This window comes from Ambystoma mexicanum, chromosome 6q, assembly GCF_040938575.1.
Source record: "Ambystoma mexicanum isolate Mex_15411 chromosome 6q, UKY_AmexF1_1, whole genome shotgun sequence".
NCBI classification, from domain to species: Eukaryota; Metazoa; Chordata; class Amphibia; order Caudata; family Ambystomatidae; genus Ambystoma; species Ambystoma mexicanum.
The window spans coordinates 613,270,814-613,293,203 of record NC_090937.1 but is presented as its reverse complement, the minus strand read 5'-3'; the positions used below and the strand labels follow the sequence as shown (position 1 = coordinate 613,293,203).

The 22,390-nt window shown below is 43.8% G+C and overlaps 1 protein-coding gene across 2 annotated transcripts in view; it reads left to right on the top strand.

Annotated features, from left to right (window-relative positions):
* Positions 1-22,390, top strand: part of PLK4 (polo like kinase 4) — a 253,654-nt gene that overhangs the window by 61,159 nt on the left and 170,105 nt on the right. For both annotated transcript variants that reach the window (XM_069631104.1, XM_069631103.1), the window contains exons 7-8: positions 2,793-3,157; positions 16,036-16,140. In XM_069631104.1, the coding sequence (XP_069487205.1) occupies positions 2,793-3,157; positions 16,036-16,140 (470 nt within the window). The remainder of the gene's footprint in view (positions 1-2,792; positions 3,158-16,035; positions 16,141-22,390) is intronic.

Genomic DNA, 22,390 nt, shown 5'->3' with positions numbered 1-22,390 from the left:
ACCAGAACCTTGCTAAGCGAGTCCAGACGACTAGTGTCCATTGAAAACAGGATCCGCTCTGGCCAGCTGAAGGAAACTGCTCCTGCTACTGGGCAGGTACCAAATGCACAACCAGGAGTTTAAGAAGAGGTTGGTAATCTGGTTGTTGCTGATTGCAAAAGTAAATGTGTTAGCAGGATATTGCCAAAGTCCTGTCTATGACAAAACTTTAGAAAGCCCACCTTGGATGAACAAGATTACACCCATTGGGTTTAGCCTGAGCTAACCAAAGGTTTGGTAGCAATGGCTGAGCAGCCACGCTTAGTCGAGGAGGGAGGAGGACTGTAGTGAGGCGCACAGTACTCTGAGCATACAATTAGTTCAAGGAAAAACTTACACACTAAAAGATATATTTTTAAAAAATAGTTATTTATTTATATACACTAAGGCTTGTACTATGGACCAAAAGTCACATCTCAATCTTTTTGGCTGACTGGTGATATACAATATATATCTCAGTATTGTTTATGGGTTCAATGCTCAATTGTAAGCCGGCAACTACATATGAGATGTCAACACCTTTTATTTATAAGACATTGATCAAAATAAAGTCTAAATGCAGGCTTACTCTTCCTGTTTGAGAATACACACCGCTGTGTAAATATCAAAATGCAAACAACAAATAGCATATGTAATGTATATATCTTGATGCTAACTATATTGTCTCTTCCTATATCGATTTAGAAAATATATATAGATCTATCTCCAAAACTCGATCTATCGCCCAGCCTAGATGGTAGCATTCAAGTAAGAGAAGTACTATCACACGATAACATAATGGGGGGGAACAGTTGCAATATTCAGTTAGATACTTCAGAATAGCAATAAAGGGAACAAATCACTTGATTAAACCCCCTGAAACATATATGCAAACTTAAGGAAATTTTGATAACTTTTTATAACTGTTAGAAAGTCCAACCCTGTTTTAGCAGAGTCTCCCAAAGCCGGAGGGGGACTCTGGGGCACCAGTGACCAAGGGCTGAAGAAGACTAGGCAAGAAAGCAGAGTTCAGCAGTTTGCAGGTTGGTAAACACAGGTTTACTTTGGCAAGGAAATTAGCCGTTTCCCTAGCCGGATTACCCCAAGGACAACTGTCCCAAGGTAGAGCACAAAGGGTTGTCCACCCCAATGTAGCTCAAGGTAGCCCCTGGAGGGGTGCAAGGATTAGCTGAATGCAGCCTCCAGGAACAAAAGAACAACGCAGCAAGCCCCAGGTAAGTACCTAGGAGCTGGACAGTAACTTTTAAATGAAGAACACTGTCACAAGATTTTCCCCAAGGGGCGGCTATGGCAGATCTCGACTCAGCTGAGGGGGGCACGTAGGAGTGGGAAACAGTCACTGCAGGTCGAGAAGGATGCCCACAAGGTTTCAGCCGAAACTGCGCTTCACAGAACGATGCACTGCAAAATGGCACATGCCAGGGAGGTCAAAGCTACTAGAGGGGGAAAAAATGTTGGTGCGCAAACAAGGGAGGATGACATCGCCTGGTCAAAGCTGTAGGTGAAACAATGGAGAGGGGTCCTCTGCCTCCCGTAATCTGTGCCACTGGTTGGGATGTTGTATGAATTTGGGCAGCGTCCTATATAGACTCTGACTGGGGAACGTTGGAAACTTTGAAGTATATTGCCCCCCGCAGTTGCTTCAATTTATGAGAGTTTTAGTGTGTGCAAGGTCCTAATGGAGTGGGGGGGCAGATTGTTTGCAACTATTGTCAAAAATAGAGGCCTTAACACAAGACCTGATGGTGACGCTGCATACTGTAAAGCAGAAACTGTTTAGATATATGTGGAATGGTGTAAGAGGGAACTTGATGAATTATCTATGCTTTGGATAACTTTATTTGGTCAATTAAAAATTACAATATTGTTGCTCCTTACTTGAAAAAGCATCCGTCGAGGTTGGTTATTTAGGGCTCATATTTTGAGACTAAAGTTACATTTACTACCAACCCAAGACATTTTGGCCAGACAGGGAGCAGAGACTTTGTCGGCTTTGTGGTCAGGAGGTAGAGACCCTAAAACACCTATGTCAAATGTCCTGCTTTGTGTACATTAAGGCGACATATCATTCGATTGAATATCAGAACAGAACAGGCTCTGTGGGTCAGCATTTTAAACACAAATTAAATTTCTTTGACAATTAGGCTTTTAAAGTTTTTAAAGGCTTGCTTCACAGAATTTAAAAGTTCCTCCTGGTATATGTATTCTTTTATGTCGTTAGATTGTAACAATGGATTGTAGAGTTTATGCTGTTTGATGATTTTTAGGTATGTAGTTTAGGTTACATGGTTTGAAATTAGAGGGTGGGCCGTGGGAGTTCTTTTGATGTGAATGGAAGTAGAGTTGCAAAACTTAAAATCTTTCCCAACACCTTGTGTCTCTTGGGCCATCAATTTAACCACCCTGCAGCCAGGACTTATGGTTTAAAAAGCTGACAGTTGTACATGAACTCACTACTAAAGGTCCACATGGGATATGCGGTTTACAATTACTTTAACTTTGAACATAATTACTAAATACATTTGAGATGGATCAAAGTTAAACACAACACACTGGAACGAAGTAAACTCATCTCTAAATGAGGAAACCTAGCTGCCTTTGAATAGCAGAAGGGTCCTAATTGCTAACCATCTTTTAAATCTGATAGATGCATTTAGTTACTTTTTAAAGCTTTTTTTTCATGCATTAATAAATGTAATATACTCTTCGTTTGTCTGCCCCTTTTTTATTTTTTATTTTGTTCTATTTTGCAGCCCCACTGAAAAGGATTCCAGACCAGGAGGAGGGTATCAATGTAAATGGAGCTGTTAGCTGCCTTTCAGGTGTGCAACGACAGTTGCAGGGCCACACGTGGGGAGATGTGAAAGTGAGCAAGAACACAGATTGCTTCTCAAGTAGTGTACAGTGGCAAGCGGAGAAGTATGTCCTTGCTCAGCAGCTCAAACCCCAGAAAACCCATCCAGGGTCTTCATTTGGTGCTGTTCCTGCTTCTGAGAAAACCAAAAGTAGCGGTCATGACCCACCACAAGGATATGGAGCACGTTCCCTGCAAAGTGCTGCCTCTCCACTGAATGCCCGGCGACTAAAACCAATACGACAGAAAACAAAAAATGCAGTGGTAAGGTGGTTTATAATAGGTGATCAAAGGTTTATTAAGCCAGCCTTATTAACCTGTACTTGGCATTGGTGGTGTGAAATAGTTAATGACCCCAAAACAGTTGCTACATGTACTGTGTAGAGATGTTATCCAACTCTTGATAGGTTGCTTCATACAGTTGGGTTTCCGCTTGTTAGGTAACATTTTCATATTGATGATAAATCTTACTGACCTATGTCAAACTAAGAAACTTTTGCTTTGACTAGGTAACTATTTTACCTTGTCCCTGGATGAAAGGAAATATTTTTCCCCCCTAACCTAGTCTTTTACTCTTTCTATGGGTGACCTTTTTTTGTCCCTCCATAGTGTATGGTTGACGTTTATAGTTTCCTACAACTTTTGGGCTTGGGCTGGGTTTTCCCTATGGGCTCCCCTGTTAATATATTTCATGTACTTGGGTGAACTACATTTCCCAAGTAGTATAGAGGGATTTTCATCCCCTTTTACGTTTTATATAGTGGGCCAGTACACCCCACCTTCTCTGGAGTGCTGGGGGATGCAATGTATCCCCTTCCTTAGTTACGTGGTAACATTTAGTTACAATTGGGAGTTTTAAATGAATGCTGGTGGCAGTGGTTTTACCTTTATGACTTTAGTCTTTATTACTCGCAGGCTTTTCATTAATTCTCGATAATGCACAGAAGGGGCACTATTTTGTTAAAATGGTGGTCGTCTTCTTTTTTCGCCATTCCTTATGTGCTTGCTGTTTCTGAGGTCTTCCCCTTCCATTTTAGGTGGGAACAACCTTAGTGGAAGTTCGATCTTTGGCGGTAATCCTTTGGATTCCGCACTCCAGCTCTCGAATTTCTTCGACAGGCAGGAAGCGAGGGAGGAGTCCAACACTCCACAGCCCTTTGTCTTTCACCTTGCCTGAAAGGGACCAACTCCTAGTGGGGGGCTGGCTGCCCCAATTAGACCGGCATATCGCCCCTTGCTGTAAAATGCAAGGAGAGAAGAAACAATTTGTGCTGTAGTTCCTGATAAATACTCCGAACCTGGAAGCTGCTGACAAGTCGACCACTGGAGCTGAAACCCGAAGAGGAAGATTAAGAAAATACCTCTTTAGCGATTTTCAGCGACGAGAGAGCCTGCTGTGTAACCAGAGCCTGCTGTAACCCTTCCTTCCATTTCGACCTAGGGCTCCCGAATGTGACGACTCCTACCCAGAGGCCGTTGAGATCCTCTAGTGTCAAGAAGGCCTGCATTTTGAGCCATCCCAAGACTTGCTGGGCTGCAATACCCTTGTACCTCGGGCCAATGTGCAGTGCACAGTCTTCCGAAGCTCGCTGAAACCTTGGTGGCATCCTGCTGGACCTCCAGAGACTTCGTTTGGAAGTCCCCTCACCAGAGTGCTGGACATAATTTGCGGCGAGAATCCGACTGGCGATATTCAGTCTTCTCCTGGCTCCTGAAAAGGGTGCCAAAACCACAGAGCTACATCCAGCCATGAAGAAACTCTTTCCTGGAGCCTTCCCCTGTTGACTCCTGCTGCAAATTCCCTCCCAGTGTCCTGTCTTCAGCCTTCATGGCGAGGAATTAATCAACCAGGTTTTTGGCTCCAGATCCTGAAGACGTCATGCTGCAACTCCTCTTCTGTGCTGAGGTACTGTGTTAGCCGGGGTATTACTCACCTTAAGCCTTGTGTGATTCCTGTGTAGTTTATGGGGTGTTTCATGTGATAGCGAGTCCTCTCATCCAGTTCACCCAGGCCCACTGCTGGAATCCTTCTAGGGTGTCTTCTCTGAAGTTCTTGGACCCTAACAAACTTTAAAGTGAACTTCTTACTTGTCATGAACGGCCTTCCTCAGGAACTCTGATTTTTCTTGCAACTCAACCCTCTCTCAACTTGCCTACAGCTTGGACCTAGCGGCCTGTAGGAGAAGTCATACAATAAATTATGGAAGGATTGGTTATGGAAATGATTATTTCTTGAAAAGTATAGCAAGTGTTTAAAAGTTACTTTTGAGTTGGTTGGTAACTGCCCCTCCTAGAATAGGAGCAGTTTCAAGAGAAAGTTCTGCCATTCTTACAAGTGTTTGTTTTACTTGCCTGTGAATAGCAAGTGTGATAGTTTTTTACTACATTGGGTCTTGCTCACCTAGTATAACTGAAGGTTATCCCAAATGTAGTTGTAGGTTCATACTTGTTGGGACAGATTTTCTTAAGTCCATCTAAGGGCTTAGTAAAACCATTCAACTGAGACAGTACAAGACTCCACTCTTAGTATAAGGCTGTACCACCTCAGTATATGGTAGCGTAGACAGAGCAGCCAGCCTTATTTTAGGATGGGGAGAGGGCTGTAGAATCAGTACAAAGAAATTGTAATACCCATATGGTCCAAAGAAACACTATGTATTGTAAAGAAAATAGGTTTATTTAAATACAAGTAAGCCCAGATCAATCTTCGGGAAATAAGTACCATCACAGATCATATAAACACATTATAAAAAAAATACAACGCTATGCTTTACAGTACACAGAACAAAGCATATACCGAATTTAGAAAATTAACCGTAGTATAGGGAAGTCAAAGCTTTTCATACACATTCAGTATAGGTCACACCTATTCTTCGGGAGTAAAAACCATTAGTTACTTTTTGTTTACTTTCTGTAATACAAGGATAGTAGACCTTAGCATTTGCACTGTGATGCTCAGCAAAGAGATGTCGGGCAAGAATTGATGTAGTTTAGTTTAGTTTATTATTTGTATAGCGCCGCCTGGCCCTAGGGCATCCAGGCGCTTGCGGTGAATACAACAAGAATAATGAATACAACAAGAATAATGCAGCAGAAATGTACAAATCGATTACATATTTACAAATTTACAGTCTTGGTGCATGCTAGTGAGGTAGGGCTAGGCAGTTTCTTTGGATAGAAGCCAAGTTTTGGTGTTGTGTCTAAATCTGTGAAAGGACGGTTCTGATCTCAGCTCGAGTGGAAGTGAATTCCAAAGTTTGGAGGCAAGCACGGGGAAGCTGGAGCCGCCAGCTTTTTGGAGCTTAAATCTTGGGATATTTAAGCAGTGTGTTTGAGCTGATCTGGTAGGGCGCGCTGGGGTGTGGTGCTTGAGGTTGTCGGATAGGTATCTGGGTGCTTGGTTAGCTAGGCATTTGTGTGTGAGTGAGATTGTTTTATATTCAATTCTTTGTGGTATGGATAGCCAATGGCAGGTGCGTCTGGCGTCCGAGATGTGTTCATGTTTGGGTATGTTCAGGGCTGCTCGCAAGGCGTTGTTTTGTATGACTTGTAGTTTGTTGATGTTTTTCTGACTGGTTCCCAAGTAATAGCGCATTGCAGTAGTCAACTTTGGAAAGGACTAGCGCTCTGGCTAAGGTGATGCAGTTGGATGGTGAGAGGTAAGGTCTGCTGGCATTGATGAGTTTACAAGTGTAAGCAGTGGCTGATGAGATGGAATTGATCTGTCTTGTCAGTGTGAGGGAAGAGTCGAGGTAGATTCCTAGGGTTTTGACGCTGTTAGAGACGATGATGTTATTGCCGTCTATAGTGAATGCTTGATAGAGTTTGTCGAGTTTATTAAGTCTGGGTTGGGAACCTAGGAGAAGAAGCTCGGTCTTGTCGTCATTAAGGCATAGGCCATGCTTGGCCATCCATTCTTGGATAATGGAATAAATGTTGTTGAGAGCAGTGAGGTCGGTGGAGTAGTCGCCTGTTAAAGGGATCAGTATTTGGGTGTCATCTGCGTAGTTGGTGTAGATGACACCCAAGCGGTCCAGTATGTCAAAGAGGGGTTTCGTGAATACATTGTATAGAGTGGGGGAGACGCAGGAGCCCTGGGGGACACCGCAAGTGACTGGGGCTGGGATGGCAGAGGCTGTGGGTGCGAAGACTCTCATGGATCTGTTGTTAAGGAAGGAATGGATCCATGCGTTGGCGTTATCTGAAAATTTGGCTGCTGAGGATAGATGTTTGCAGAGGATGTCGTGGTTGACCCGGTCGAAGGCGGCCGATAAGTCAAGGAGGAGAAGGAGGGCTAGTTTACCATTGTCTTTAATGTTGTCCATCTGTGTCTTAAGGTCAATCAGTGCGGTCTCAGTGCCGTGTTTGGGGCGGAATCCTGATTGTCTGAGTCCTAGTAAGTTATTTTTCTCAAGGTGGTTCTGTATCTGGAGATAGGCAGCTCTGTCGAGGATTTTTAGTAGGAAGGGTACAGTCGTTATGGGTCTGTAGTTGGTGGGGACATTAGGGTCAAGGGTGGGCTTCTTAAGTAAAGGAAGAACCCAGGAGTCCTTGAGGTTGTTGGGCACTATGTTGGAGGTGAAAGATGCGTTGATGAGGGAGGTGATGAAGGGAGCAAGTTGTTTGGCTGCATCTTTAATGATGGGGGCTGGGCAAGTGTCGCCTTGGCATTTGGACGGTTTAAGAGAGTAGATTATTTCTTCAACCTCTTTAATGGTTATGGTGGAAAACTCAAAGAGGTTATTGTCATCATTTTGGGGGGTGGTGTGGGTGTGTGTAGAGGGGGTGGTGTTATCGGAGAGGGTGAGGCTTTCTTTCATTGTCAGGATTTTGGCTTGTAGCGTGGCAATTTTGCCTAGGAGTGCTTCCTGGATGTTCGTGCACCAGTGGATGTCTTTGTTGCAAGTGTCTGGAATGGGGGAGGGTGATTCGAGTTCTCTCAGGATATTGAAGAGCTCTTTGGTATTAGATTTGGCGTTGCTGATTCTTTCATTGTACATGTTTTTTTTAGACTGGATGATGGCTGATTTATATATGTTCGATGCCAGTGCGTAGGATGTCTTATTAATAGTGGATGGTGACTGTTTCCATGCTAATTCAGCTTGTCTTTTGGCTTTGCGGAGTGTTTTTAGTTTGGGGGTGAACCAGGAATTGAGGTGTGCTCGTGGTTTGGCTTTCCGAAGCTTGAGTGGTGCTATGGTGTTTATGGCCTTAAGGATAGTTGTGTTGTATAAATCTACTAATTCAGTAGGGTTGGTCATGGTGGGTGAGAAGTCGATGATGGGTTGGAGTAGCGGGAGGAGTTTCTCTAGTGTGATATTTTTGTTGTTTCTTGTGAGAGTGGGTGGGGCATTGGAGGAGGGCACTGGTGTTTGAGTGCCTTTGTTGATGGTGAAGGTAATAAGGTGGTGATCGGTCCAGGCGCATGGAGTGTTGGAGAGGATGGTAGTGTTGCAATTGAGGTCAGCTATCCAGTCAAGGATGCGGCCTTTGTTGTGTGTGGGTTGTGCAATATGGTGGGTGAGTCCTAATTCTGAGATAGTGTTGGCGATAGTGTGAGCTTTGTCATCTTTCTCATCATTGAGACCTAGATTAAAGTCTCCTAGGATGAGTAGTCGAGAGTTAGGTTTGATATTGTTAGAGAGTAGAAGGGCTATGTCGTCATTAAAGGATAGTATGGGGCCTGGCGGTCTGTAAATGAGGTGGATGGTGATAGTGCTTGTGTGCGTTGTGGATAGTTTGAGGGTGAGTAATTCCGCTGATGTCAGTGATTGGTTTTGTATGTGTCTAATGTTGATGGAACTTTTTGCAATAACGGCTACTCCACCACCTTTAGCTGTTTGTCTGTCTGCACGGTAGATGGTATAGTCATTGGGTATAGCGAGTGATAGAGAGGGGCCAGATGCTGGGTGGAGCCAGGTCTCTGTAATAGCTATGAAGTCGAGATCATTGACGGTAATAATGTCGGCAATGTCTAAGGCATGGGCGACTACAGATCTCGCATTGATGAGTGCACCTTTAATGGTTTCGGTGGTGATGCATGATTTTTTGGTGTGGGTGCGGGGGGAGGGTGCGATCAGGCCGTGTGATATCTGGTCTGTCGGAAGTGTAGGGCGTGTGCAGTGAGGGGCAGATTTGGTTAAGGTTATGTTTTGTTTGTTGCCTAGATTGGGGAAGGATGCGGGTGTGTGTGTTCTGGATCTGAGTCGGGTGAATCTCGAAAATCCTGAGCAGGGATAGGATCTGCTGGTAGTGAGGTTCGTGATAGTGGGTTGGCCGATGGGAGTAGTTTGTGATGCTTCTTGGGGGCTGGGGGTGTCTGCTATGCGAAGAGAGTCAATGGAGGAGGTAGGCTGGAAGGGGTTGATGTTGGGTAGGAAGGGGGTGGGGCAGGGTATGGGATAATGTCTGGGGCAGGCTAGTCTGCTGAGGCCGTTGGGGTGTAAGCGAAAGTGTGGCCCTGTACAAGGGGTGTCATGGGGGACCAGGCAGAATGGGAACATAATGAGGAAGGTCCAGGTGTGGGAGACTACACAACACCTCCTTGGTATTCAGTGTTATGACAGTTTTTCTGAAGTCCAATTAAGGGCTTAGTAAAGCCATTCAACACTTTTAGTATAAGGCTGTACCACCAAAGTTAGTTGGTAGCGTAGACGGAGCAGTTCGGCCTATCTTAGGAGAGAGAGAGGGCTGTAGAATCACTGCAAATTAAATTGTAATACAAATGGTCAAAAGAAACACAAACACTATGTATTGTACAAATAAATTGTTTATTTAAATACAAGTAGGGTCAGATAAATCTTGGGGGGAAATAAGTACTATCACATTATATGTAATCACAATTATAAAAGCTCAACACTATGCTTGAAGGTTCACAGACCAAAGCATATAACCTTATTTGGAACACCCAACGGTAGTTCTAGGGAAGTCAATCCTTTTCATACATATTGAGTATAAGGCACACCTATTCTTGGGGAGTAGAAACCAACGGTTACTTTCAGATTACATTCAGTAATTCAAGGGTAGTAGACCCTCCCAGTTGTACCATGACGCCCAGCAACCAATCACATAATCGGTCAACTGGACAGTATACGTTTTGTCAATAGTGGAACGCTTATTCTAGGTACAGTTAAAAACCTATAAATACTTTTGTGATAAAACCGACTAGGTGAGTAAAATCTAAAGATGTAATATTAATTACAGGTGCTTTTAAGATCAGTGAAACACAGATTTAGATAAGCAGTAACTCAACTTATTTTTGGATGGCACACAGCTAACTCAATTTAAGTAAAATCCATATACCTTTTTCAAGGAGCTATCAGCAACTTGGGGCAGGCAGAAACTGAATACTCTTTTTGTGTCTGTCTAAAACAGACCAGGGAAAGCAAAACCCAAGGTTGAATGACTCCAAGTTATTCTAGTTAGGTACAACCTAATGCAGACTTATTCTGGACAGGTTAACAGCAAGTCGGGAGAAGCAAGATCCAGTTGGGGAACACTCATACAATTATCCTAACGGGTATAATAAAGTGAAACCAACAGCATTACTTTTGGGAAGAGGCACAACCAAATCACAGGTGAGCAATATACCCTTAAGTCTACTTTCTGTTAGAATGGCAAAACAGTTTCTAAGGAAAGAAAGATGTCACATCTACTTTTCAGAATAGTGCAACACGCATTCAAGGTAAGTAAGAACCTGTAACTGTTACGGTTACCAACTCTTTTACAAGTAACTAACTTATAAAGACTTCAAGGCAAAAGTCCCAATCCCTTAAAGGTCTTCCCCTTATTCTTGGAGCATGAGTGTTCTCAGTGGCAGAAAATGGGGGGGGGGGGGGTCGGGGTCACTAGGATCCAGTGTCCAACAAGCAGTGTCAGAATAGATTCGTAAGTAGCAGAAGTCAGAGTTCCTTAGGAAGACTGGGCGAACAGTACTTTACTTCTGAGTTAGAAGAGGATCCAGGGGCTTCGCAGAAGACACCCTAGCAGGATTCTAGCAGTGGGACTGGGTGCACTGGATGAGAGGCCTCCCCATCACAGAAAACGACCCACAGCTACTCAGAAATCCTAACTGGCTTAAGCTAAGTACATACCCAAGCCAACACAGTAACTCAGCATTGAAGATGATTTTGCATCAGGAGGACTTCATGGTCTGCAGCCAAATACCTGGTCAGTGGATTCCTTGTCGTGGTGACTGAAAACAAGACCTCAGAAGGAACTTTGCAGCAGGGATCGATGAAGGCTCTAGGGAAGGTTTTCCTTGCAGCTGAATGCAAATCTGGCACCTTTTCAAGGAGCACAGAAGACAGAAAATCGCTGTTGAATTCTCATTATTACAAAGGTCCAGCACTCGGAGGGGGCTTTTCGGACTCGATTTGTGTCTCTGGATATCATCCAGGATGCCCACAAAGTTTCAGCGAGATTAGGAATTCGGAAGACTGTGCACCGCACAGTGGATCGAGGTACCAGAGTATTGCAGCATGCAAGGTTGCAGCAATGTGTGGGATGGCTCAAAATGCAGGTCTTTTCGAGTCTTGTGGGCCTCACCAGGCTCTGGGTCACCATTTACAGAGTCCCTAGATCGATTGGAAGGTAGGGCTATAGCAGGCTCAGGTTACACAGCAGGCTCTCCGGTCGCTGAAAATCTGACGCTTTTCCTTCATCCTCCTCTTCGGTTTCAGTTACAGTGGTCGACTTTTCTTCAGCTCCCATCATGTTTGCAGTATTTATCAGGAATTGCAACCTAACTTCTGCATTCTCTCCCTGCATTTTACAAGAAGGGGCCGTATGGTTGTCCAATCAGGACCGCCCGACACCCCCCCCCCCACTGGGATTTGTCCCCATTCAGGCAAGGAGGGAGACAAAGGGCTGTGGAGTTTTGGCTCCTCCCTCGCTTCCTGCCCTCACACAGACTGGAGCCTGGGCAGGGAGTCCGGGGTACTCCCGCCGAAGATAAAAATTACACAAAGGAATTTGCCGCCCTGGATGTCAAGGGAAGGAACGAGAAAGGACAAGAAACACTAAAATGGCGAAAAAAGAAGACTGGGGGGGCCAGTTTGGTAAAATGAGCACCCTTGGGTGCCTGTACTGCAGCTGTGAACACATCCCGCGGTAAAGGTGCACCAAATTAATACAAGGTATCACTGCCACCAGCCTAAGCTTGTCCCTTTAACAGAATTGTTAGTTTTAATGTGAAATGGGATACATTGTATCTCCCCAGCACTCCACATAAGGTGGGGTGTGCTGGCTTCACAGAATAAAATGTCAAAGGGATCCAAAGATCCTTTCTACACTTGGGAACTGTAGTTCTCTCAAGGTTAGCTCAAAGTTAAAAGGGGAGCCCCTAGGGCAACCCAGCAACAACAGGCACTTATTGCCAATAAGTTGTTAAAGAGGATAACTTTTAAAGACACTATGGAGAGTCAAAAAAATTACACTCATGAAAAGAGTAAAAGATTCTGTGAGTGTGGAAAAAGGTTCCCACTCACTGAGGTATTAAGCAAAAATATCCCACTAGTGAAAAGGTTCTGGGGTTGACCCAGGTCAGGAAGATATACCAGTTCTGTGAAAATCTTACCCAACTCCTACTGCTCACATTGACCCCTCTTGAGATAAGCCGGGCTGCTGAGCCACATTACCAACCTGTGTAGTACAGACCTATACCAAGGTTTGGGTTACCTATTGGCAGGAGGACAAGGTTGGTGTAGTCTCCCAATGGATACTGCATACAATCTTGCCCAACTGTGATTTTGGGAGCCTCCTTCACATCCTGTCCTTCCAGACACACTGGAGCCAGGGGTGGGCTTCAGGGCTGAAGGCCGCCAAAGGCAAGACAAACAAAGGGCTCAAACCGGTCTCAACGCACAGAGCAAAACCCAAGAAAGACCTCACAAACAGAAAATGGTGAAAAAAGAAGACCGGACTAGTTTGACAAAAATGGTCACCTATGGGTGCTGGACTGCAGCTGAGGGTTCAGCCTATGGTAGAAAAGCACAATGGTAGGAAAAAGTAAACCACTGCCACCAGCCATTTAAAGTAGTGACAGTAACGTAAAAATGTTACGTGAGAGAGGAGGATCAGGGGCTACTAGGTAACCCCCCAGCACTCCACATAACATTGGTGTGTGCTGGACCTACAAATAGAAGAGGTAAGTAAAGTCAATTTCACTTTATTGTTCTTGGGACATGTAGTTCACACAAGAAAAGGTAGTTAAACCTTAAGGATTTCTCTGTGACACTGCACTGAAAGTGCTGTGTGTCACCATACAAAAATCAGATGCCTATGGAGTTTGTCAGACGCCAAAAACAGTGAAAACAAGCGGGTAACCACACACAACAGAGTAAGAAAAAGGTCTCTCACTCCAGGGTTAAAATTAAAAAGTCCCAAGTTCAGCAAAGGAGCTGGGGGTCTCTAAGGTTGAAGGGAATTAGCAAGGAAATGAGAATTCTCCCCAACAGTCCCTGGTTATCTGGGTATTGCATCCCTGCAAGGTCGCAGCACGATGTGCGATGGCTCAAAATGATGCAGTTGGTCTTGAGTCTACTGGGTCTCACCAGGCTCTGGGTCGGGGCTGTCATTTTCAGAGTCCCCAGATCGATTGGAAGGAAGGTTAACGGACTCCTGTTACACAGCAGGCTCTCCGGTCGCTGTAAATAGTCGGACAGATTTTCTTCATCTTCCTCTTGGGTTTTGGTTTCAGTGGTCGACTACCTCTTCAGCTTCCAGAATCGGAGTTTTATGCAGGACCCCAGGGTTTTATGCAGGACCCCAGCCAATCAAACAGCCATGCAACATTCAAACCTGCCGGGGGTAAGGGAGGTGGTTTTGGCAGTCTTTTCAGGACAGCCTGCCTCCCAGTTTGAACTGGATTCTCTGTCCTGCTGGAAGACAAAGGGCTGCAGAGTTGTGGACTCCTCCCTCGCTTCCTGCCTTCACAAATACTGTGGAGCCTTAGCGGTAAATTCACAGGATTCCAGCCGAAGACAAAATTGACACAAAGGATCTTCCCACCCTGGAGGTCTGGGAAAGGAACAAGAAAGGACAGGGAACGCTAAAATGGTGAATAAAGACCAGTGCTGTTTTGCTAACCTGAGCACCCATGGGTGCCTTTACCCAGGCGGTGGAAATAACCTGCAGTAAAGGTGCACCAAATTAGTAAAAAGGTTCACTGCCACCAGCCATTAAAAGTAAGTTTGTTCCTGTAACAGAAATGTTACAGTTAAAAGGCGGACTAGGGTACATTCCATCTCCCCAGCACTCCACATAAGGTGGGGTGTGCTGGTTTCATCTAACAAAATGTAAAAGGGATCCAGAGATCCTTTCTACCCTTGGGAATTGTAGTTCTCACAAGGTTAGCCAGAGAGAGCTGAAAGGGGGAGCCCCTAGGGCAACCCAGCAACAATAGGTAGTATGTTCCAAAGGTTGTCAGAGAATAACATTAAAAAGGCACTATAGAAATTCTTAAAAATGACACCCATAAAAAGAGTAAAAGACTGTGAGTCTGGAAAAAAGGTTCCCACTCACTGAGGTATAGGGAAAAATAATCCACCAGTAGAGCAAAAAGTTCTGGGGTTGACCCTGGTCAGGAAGGAAGATTTTCTATGAATTTGTGTTTCACTATTCAGTAAAGTATACTTGTAACACAGTTGTGCATCCCCTGAATCTGCTTAGAACACTTCCAAACTAATCACTGTGCCCCTCCCAGATGTGTAGGGGTTGTTTCACTAACTTTCAACTTAGTTCTAAAAAGTAAGGGTACAAGGAATACTTGTAACGGAGTTGGTATGTTGTAATTTCATAACTGAGTGGCACTGCAGGACTGACAGTGTCTACTACCCTTGAAATACTAACTGTATTAAAGTATATATCACCTATTTTACTCCCTAAGATTGCATTCTGAATATGTAATAGGTTTGACTTGCATGGACTACTGATTGTATACTTTGGGTTGTATCCCTTAAGAATTAAGTGGGTTTTTATAATTTTGTTTATAATGTGGTGGTACTTATTTTTACTTATTTACCCAAGATTCATCTGGCCTACTTGTATTCAAATAAACCATTTATGTTTATAATACATAGCGTTTCAGTGGACTGTATATATGCTACAGTTTCTTTGTACCACGCTACAGCCCTCTCTCCCGCCTAAAATGAGCTTTGCTGCTCTGTCCATGCTTCCTCATTTGGAGGTACAGCCTTATACTAAGAGTGGAGCTTATGTACTGCCCCAGATGTATGGTTTTTGTGAAGTCTTCCTAACAGTATGCCACCAGTTATTTGTAGTTTCCTACATCTCTCTCTCTCCCCCTCTCACTCTCCCTCTCTCCCCCCTAAAATAAGCCTGGCAGAACCTTGAGTGGTACAAACCTATGCTAAGAGTTCTGTATTGCCCAAGGAATAGTCTTCTAAAGTCTCACTTAGGTGGACTTTAGAAATATTGTCCTAACCTCTGGCTTCTAGGATCCCATTGTAGGCCCATCCTTTTATTTGGGCAGGCTGACATTTGTCTGCCACATGACTATGCACAGATAATTCCCCCCCTTATAAGCGGGTGCAGTTGGTACGTCTGCACAGAGAATAGGCAAGCCTGTCACTCTTCCTCAGACTAGTTGGACCCAGATATTTATAGCCATGTTAACCCTTCATATTTATTGTAACCTTATATCATGTTTTAATTTAAAGGTCATTAATAGAAACGTACTGTATTTTGGAAGTCTGCATATCAGTAGGGAATGCTATTGTTATCTTGCAATTTTACCTTTCCAATGAACTGTATGTCTGCCATATGTTTCAATACAAAATGCTGAATCACTTATCTGCCAACCCCTTTATGCTTAACACTACTTTTTAGAGCACATAGCTTGCTGGCACATAGATTTCTGTACTGGCCCCTTCACAATTTACAGTATTTTTAATACTCTAGCAGTGTCCTACAAAAGTATAGCTTGCAAAACATTTGCTGCATTGTATGATGCTGTAATGTAATGCCAACAGTAGTAGATTATTTTGCATGCGTATTACAAAAATGGCAAATATTTTGTGAATTTATTTTAGTAATTTTGTGGCCAGTGTAATTGTTTGTGATAATTTGTGTGGGTGGGAAGTTCAGAGCTACAAGTACCTCAGTTCTTTCTTTCTCTTTAGGTGAGCATTCTTGATACTGGAGAAGTTTGTATGGAGTTTCTGAAAGATCACAGCTCTCAGGAGCGAGTTAAGGAGGTTCTCCGGATAGCTTGTGATGGAAGTCTTGTAAGTATTTTTAGAGCATTGGTTTATGTTGGAACAATGCTGGTCAATTTAGGCTAATGCAAAGTTATATTTTCTAACTGGGTTCTCCACTGTTCGATCTTTTATAGATAACATACTCTGAATAGCTCCATCCATTAGGCTGGAAACCGAACAGTACCATTTTCAAGAAACAGTAACACTATATATAATATGGTTTTATATATTATATGTGTAAAGTTTATTTATAAACTATATCACATTAATAAAAAAAAAGTTAAAGATGATATGGTTTGGTTTGAAAATGTACTAGCCAATGGTGGGTAAGATTTTGATAGCAATGATAAATCTTCCAGACCTGTGTCAACCCCATAACCTTTTGCTTTTACTGGTGGATTATTTTTCCTTATACCTCTGTGTGGGAACCCACACTCTCAGAATCATTTACTCTTTTTATGGGTGTCATTTTTAAGTCTCTCCATAGTGTCTTTTAAAAGTGATCCTTTTTGGCAACAGTGCTATTGTTGCTGGGTTGCCCTAGGGGCTCCCAACTTTCTCTACAGTTCCCAAGGGTCTTTTACATTTTATTAGGTGAGACCAGGACCCGCCCTCCCCCCCTCCCCCATTATGTGTAGTGCTGGGGAGATGCGGAGGATCCCCTTTCTCATTTTAAATGTAACATTTATGTTACAAGGACAAATTTACCTTTTAATGGCTGGTGACAGTGAACCATTTCATTCATTCAGTGCACCTTTACCGCGGGCTGTTTGCACAGCCCCAGTAAAGGCACCTATGGGTCCTCATTTTACCAAAATGCGCCCTGTCTTTCACCATTTTGGTGTTCCTTGTCCTTTCTTGGTCCTTCCCCTGACATCCAAGTTGGGAAATTCCTTTGTGTGATTTTTATCTCCCTGCCCAGGCTCCAGAGTGTCTGTGAAGGCAGGAAGTGAGGGAGGAGTCCTGAACTCTACAGCCCTTGGTCTTCCAGCCTGATTGCGAAATTGCAGTTCAAACAGGGAGGCTGGCTGTCCTGAAAGGATTGACAACCACCCTCCTCCCCCCGTTCCTGCATACAAGTCTGAACCTGAAGAAGTTGTAGACCACTGGAACCAAAACCAAAGGGGAAGATTAAGAATTTGCGGCTGAAACGATTTCCAGCGACCAAAGAACCTGCTGTTTAACTCGAGCCTGCTATAACCCTTTCTTCCAATCGACTTGAGGACTTTGAAAACAACCCAGAGCTTGGTGAGACCCACCAGACTCAAGAAGACATGCATTTTGAGCCATCCCCCGCTGTGCTGCGAACTTGCGGTGCTGCAATAACCTGGGACCTCGAGCCATGGTGCGGTGCACGGTCTTCCGAATCTTGCTGAAACTTCGTGGGCATCCTGCTGGATCTCCAGATGCACAATTCCAGTCCAAAAAGTCCCCTCATCAGATTTCTGGACCTTGCAAATGACGGTAATCTGACAAGCAATATTCTGTCTTCTGTACTCCTGAAAAAATGTGCCAAATCCACAGAGCCGCAACCAGCCTTGAGGAAAACCTTTCCTAGAGCCTTCCCCGTGATCTTTGCTGCAAATGTCCTTCCAGTGTCTTGTCTTCTTGATGAAGGAATTCCATGACTAGATTTTCTGGCTGCAGATCCTGAAGTCGTCCTTCTGCAAAATCTTCTGTGCTGAGGTACTGTGCTGGCTTGGGTATTTACTTAAGTCTCTTGTGGTTCTTCTGTAGTTTTGGGGCGTTTACTGTGATTGGGAGTCCTCTCGCCAGTGCACCCAGGCCCCTGCTAGAATCCTCCTAGGGTGTCTTCTGTGAAGTCCCTGCACCCTTAACTATCTCTAAAGTAGTTAATTGTTCTATCCGTCTTCCTTAGGAACTCTGCCTTCTGCTCCTTTTGCTACTTAAGAACCTATCCTAACCTACCTGTTGGACACCAGACCCTAGTGACCCCCCCCCCCCCCCCCTTCTGCCTCTGAGAGCACTTTTGCTCCAAGAATAAGGAAGAGACATCTAAGGATTGGGCCTTCTGCCTTGAAAAGAGAGTGTTCAGAGTTACTTACTTGCAAAAACAAGTTGGTTGGTAACTGTAACTCTGTGTGAACAGTTGCAAAAGTTATTACTTAACTTAGAAATGTTTTGCCATTCTGAAAAGTATATGTAACATCTTTCTTTCCTTAGAAACTGTTTTGCCATACTCACTTGTGATTTGGTTGTGCCTCTTCCCAAAAGTAATGCTGTTGATTTCACTTCACTATTCCTGTTAGGATAAATGTATGAGTGTCCCCAACTGGGTCTTGCTTCTCTGACCTGCTGTTAGCCTGTCCATAATAAGTCTCTTAGGTTTCACCTACCTAGAATAACTTGGAGTCCTTCATAAGGTGTAACACTGGGTTTTGCTTTCCCTGCTCTGTTATAGATGGACACAGAAACTGTCTGAAGTTTGCACCTGCCTTTTAAGTTGCTTATAGCCCCTGTAAAAAGTGTATGTTTTACTTACCTTGAGCATAACTGTGTTATCCTAATATAAATTAGTTATTGCTTCCCTTACTCTGTGAACTGAAAAGCAACTGTTATTGAATATTACACCCCAAGGTCCAACTCCCCTAGAATAACTGTTATCCTGAATCAGTTATAGGTTTATACTGTTCCTAGAATCTGTTTCGTTAGATCAGAAAAGTATATTGGCCAGTTGATATTACTGTGTGATTTTCTTGTTGAGCGTCCCGGTACAACTGATATGGTCTACTACACTGGTATTACTGAAAGTATTCTAAAAGTAACTTGGTTTTGACTTCCCTAAAACTCCTGTTAGTTGTTCCAAATTAGGTCATATGCTTTGGTTTGTGTACCGTCGGGCATAGGGTTGTATTTTTCCATAATGTGTTTATATGATCTGTGATGGTACTTATTTCCCCTCAAGATTTATCTGGCCCTACTTGTATTGAAATAAACCATTTATTTTTTACAATACATATTATTTGTGTTTCTTTGGACCATTTATATTACCAATTTCTTTGTACTGATTCTACAGCCCTCTCTCCCGCCTAGATAAGCCTGGCTGCTCTGTCTACGCTACCCTGAACTCGGGTGGTACAGCCTTATACTAAGAGTGGAGTCTTGTACTGCCTCATTTGAATGGGTTTACTAAGCCCTTAGTTGGACTTGAGAAAAACTAACAGCCGATGGCTCACCCTGTTCAGTGCAAAGTTCTCTTTTTGTGGTGGATCCCAAACGTTTTGCTATCATATTGCTTTACAACTCACTTTCTAGCCAAGCGTAATCTAAAGTTCTTTGGGGAAAGTGGCTTTGTAGTTTTTGTGCTCTGCCTCAAGAGACCCTCAGACGCCTAAATACCCAAATGTCCCCTATATTGTCCCTGGGTATATGTATCATCCTGGTAGTCATATGGCTAGGCTCATGGTAGCTATCCTTTGTACAAAATGGCCTTCACTGTGAACCATTTTGTATAGCTGGGGTCCTTTCCAAACTTCTCTAGGTACCTAAAATGGATGGTGTCTTTGTACTGAGGAGTCACGTGATTAGACCTGCTCCCTGTGTGTTTGGCAAGTGACCACATAATGCCTGTCTCCATGAGCTGGCGGCTGTAGCAACCAGAACCAGTTCTGACTGGTATAAGAAGATGCCTGCCTGGTGAGAACGTGGATTTGGTTCTTTGTTTTGCAGTTTGCCTTCCACCAAAGGTTTGAATGTACCTTGGTGTTCAATCGACATTGGTCCTTTTTAGTCTTGGGCCCCTGTACTTTTTCGCTTAACCAGTCAGTGTGAGTAGTCTCCCCTCATGTCTTCTAACTTACATGGAGTCGCTTGTCTTCATCTTGGCCCACCAGGGGCTTGCTTTGCATACCCTTTTCAAGTGGATTGTGTCCTCCCACATAATCCTCCTCTTTAGATGGCGTCCCTTCCAGTGTGAACTGCTTCAGAATTTGTCGGCAGAGGGCGCTGTGTCCTTGTGGTCAACTCAATGACCCTCGAGGGCCTCTGTCTCGAAGTTGATGTAATCGAAGGTTAAAAAAAAAAAAAGCACGCACTGTGCCCGTTATTCAGTTCTGTTTTCTGCGATGGCTTACGCTTAGGATACTAAACTTAATGCTTTCTCATGAAACTGCAACATTTATTTATTGGTAATTTGTTAGGCGTTTATACAATTCGCAACAACTGTTTCAAAGCACCCACAGGGAAACAGGGTGGGGGAAAGGGGAAGAAGACGGTGAACACAGATAAATAGTTCAATTAATAGTACAAACGAAAAAATAACAGAGAGGGGGAAGACAAACCTACTCTGCCTTGTGACTTTTCAGACCATGCAACTGCAGTGGAGAAGGGGGCGGTAAGGGAAAGGTGCTGTGGTTCTTATGGAGAAGTGCTCAAGTGTAGTGCTAATAAGACAAAAACGTAAGTGCAACCTGAGCCGAAGTGCTGTAAGTAGACAGTGGCTGGGATGAGAGATGGGGGGTGGGGGGTTGAAGATGCATAAGGGCCCTGCACATCAGTCAATCCGTCAGGCTACTGTATTATTAGCAGGGAAGAGAGGAGGAGAAGAAAGAGGTAAAGGGAATTTGTATTTGTTTAACTTTGAGTGTGCGCCTCTGGGCGCATATCTTCAGTTAGTTACATAATGACTTTTAGCATACAATTGCACATATTTACCTAAAACATGAGTGAAAGGTAAGCATTATAGAATAAAAAAAAGGCAGGAGCATAGAGGACTGTACATGGGGGAGGCCGTAATACATGCCAAGAGGACCATAATAAGGGATCAGCAGTGTAAATACAGAATGGGTGTAGTGTGCTGGTTTAGACATCTTGGGGCGCCAACCAAGTCTTGGCTTTGTTTTTGAAAGAGTGGAAAGATGGTTCGTTTCTGATAGGGTTGGGCAGAGAGTGCCATAATTTAGCTGCGAGGACAGGGAAACTCACCCTGCCAGCTTTTTGAAGTTTGTATATAGGAACAAGGAGACTGTGTTTTGACAGATCTTTGTGGGCGTGTAGAGGAGTGATGAACAAAGCGGTTTGCCAGATAGGTGGGGGCCTGCATGTTCATGCATTTATGTGTGAAAGCAAGTGTTTTGAGTGAGATTCTTTGGGTAACCGATAACCATTGAAGGCTTCACCTAGTGTCCGAAATGTGTGAGGATCTAGGGATATTAAGGGCTGCCCTAATGGCATTCTTTTGAGTAACCAGGATTTTGTGTTGTGTTGACTTGTCCCCAGGTACAGTGCATTACAGTAATCCAGTTTGGACATAACCAACGTCCTAGTAAGTATGGTGCAGTTGGAGGTGGTAAGGAACAGGCGACAGGCTGATAGTTTGCAGGTGTATGCAGAAACTGAAATGACAGCGTTGGTTTCTGTTGAGCGAGAGTGTGGAGTCAAGGTACATTCCAAGGGTTTTGGTATTGTCAGAGACCTGAATTTGTTTATGTATATAGCACTCCAGGCCCAGAGGTAAGAGGGCACTTTTTGACAGGTTACAGAAACAATATGCATATATTATACAGTTGTACATTTGTGCCATTTTAGACAAGTTACGAAAACAATATATATATAATATATATTTGTGCCATATGTACAGTATATACAGCTTGCATTGGTATAGTTAGAGTGGGGCAGTGTCGTCCGGTGTAAGAGAAGGAAATGGTAGAGTTAAATTTTCTCCAGTAACCAGCCAATGACTTGTTTCCTGAAGGGTTGAAATGATTTGGTTGATTTAATGTTAAGTGGTAAGGTAGTCCACAGTTGAGAGGCCAAGACCGTAAAGTTAGAACCTCCAGCTCTTTTTAAAGTAAATCTGGGCACTTTGAGGCATAGCGTGTTGGCCGATCTGGTAACCCTAATAGCCGATTTTAAGGTGAAATTGTTGGTGAGATAAGGTGGGGCTAGGTGGTTTAAGGCTTTGTAGGTGAGGCATATAGTTTTTAGGTCCAATTTTTGTTGTATAGAGAGCCATTTACAGGCTATTCTAGAGCTGGAGATGTTCTCGCCTGGGGATGTTTAGTGCTGCTCGTAGCGTGTTATTTTGGAGTACCTGTAGTTGATTGATTACAGATTGGTTGGCACCTACATAGAGGCTGTTGCAATAGTCCAGTTTGGACTGTATGAGAGCACTAGCCAGCGTGAGACAGCTATTGGTGGATAGAAAAGGCCTGCAGGCCCTGATCAATTTTCCAGTGTAGGCAGTGGCTGAGGCAGTCATATTGACTTGTTTGGCAAGGTTAGTATTAGTGTCGAGATAAAAGCCAAGGGTTTTCAC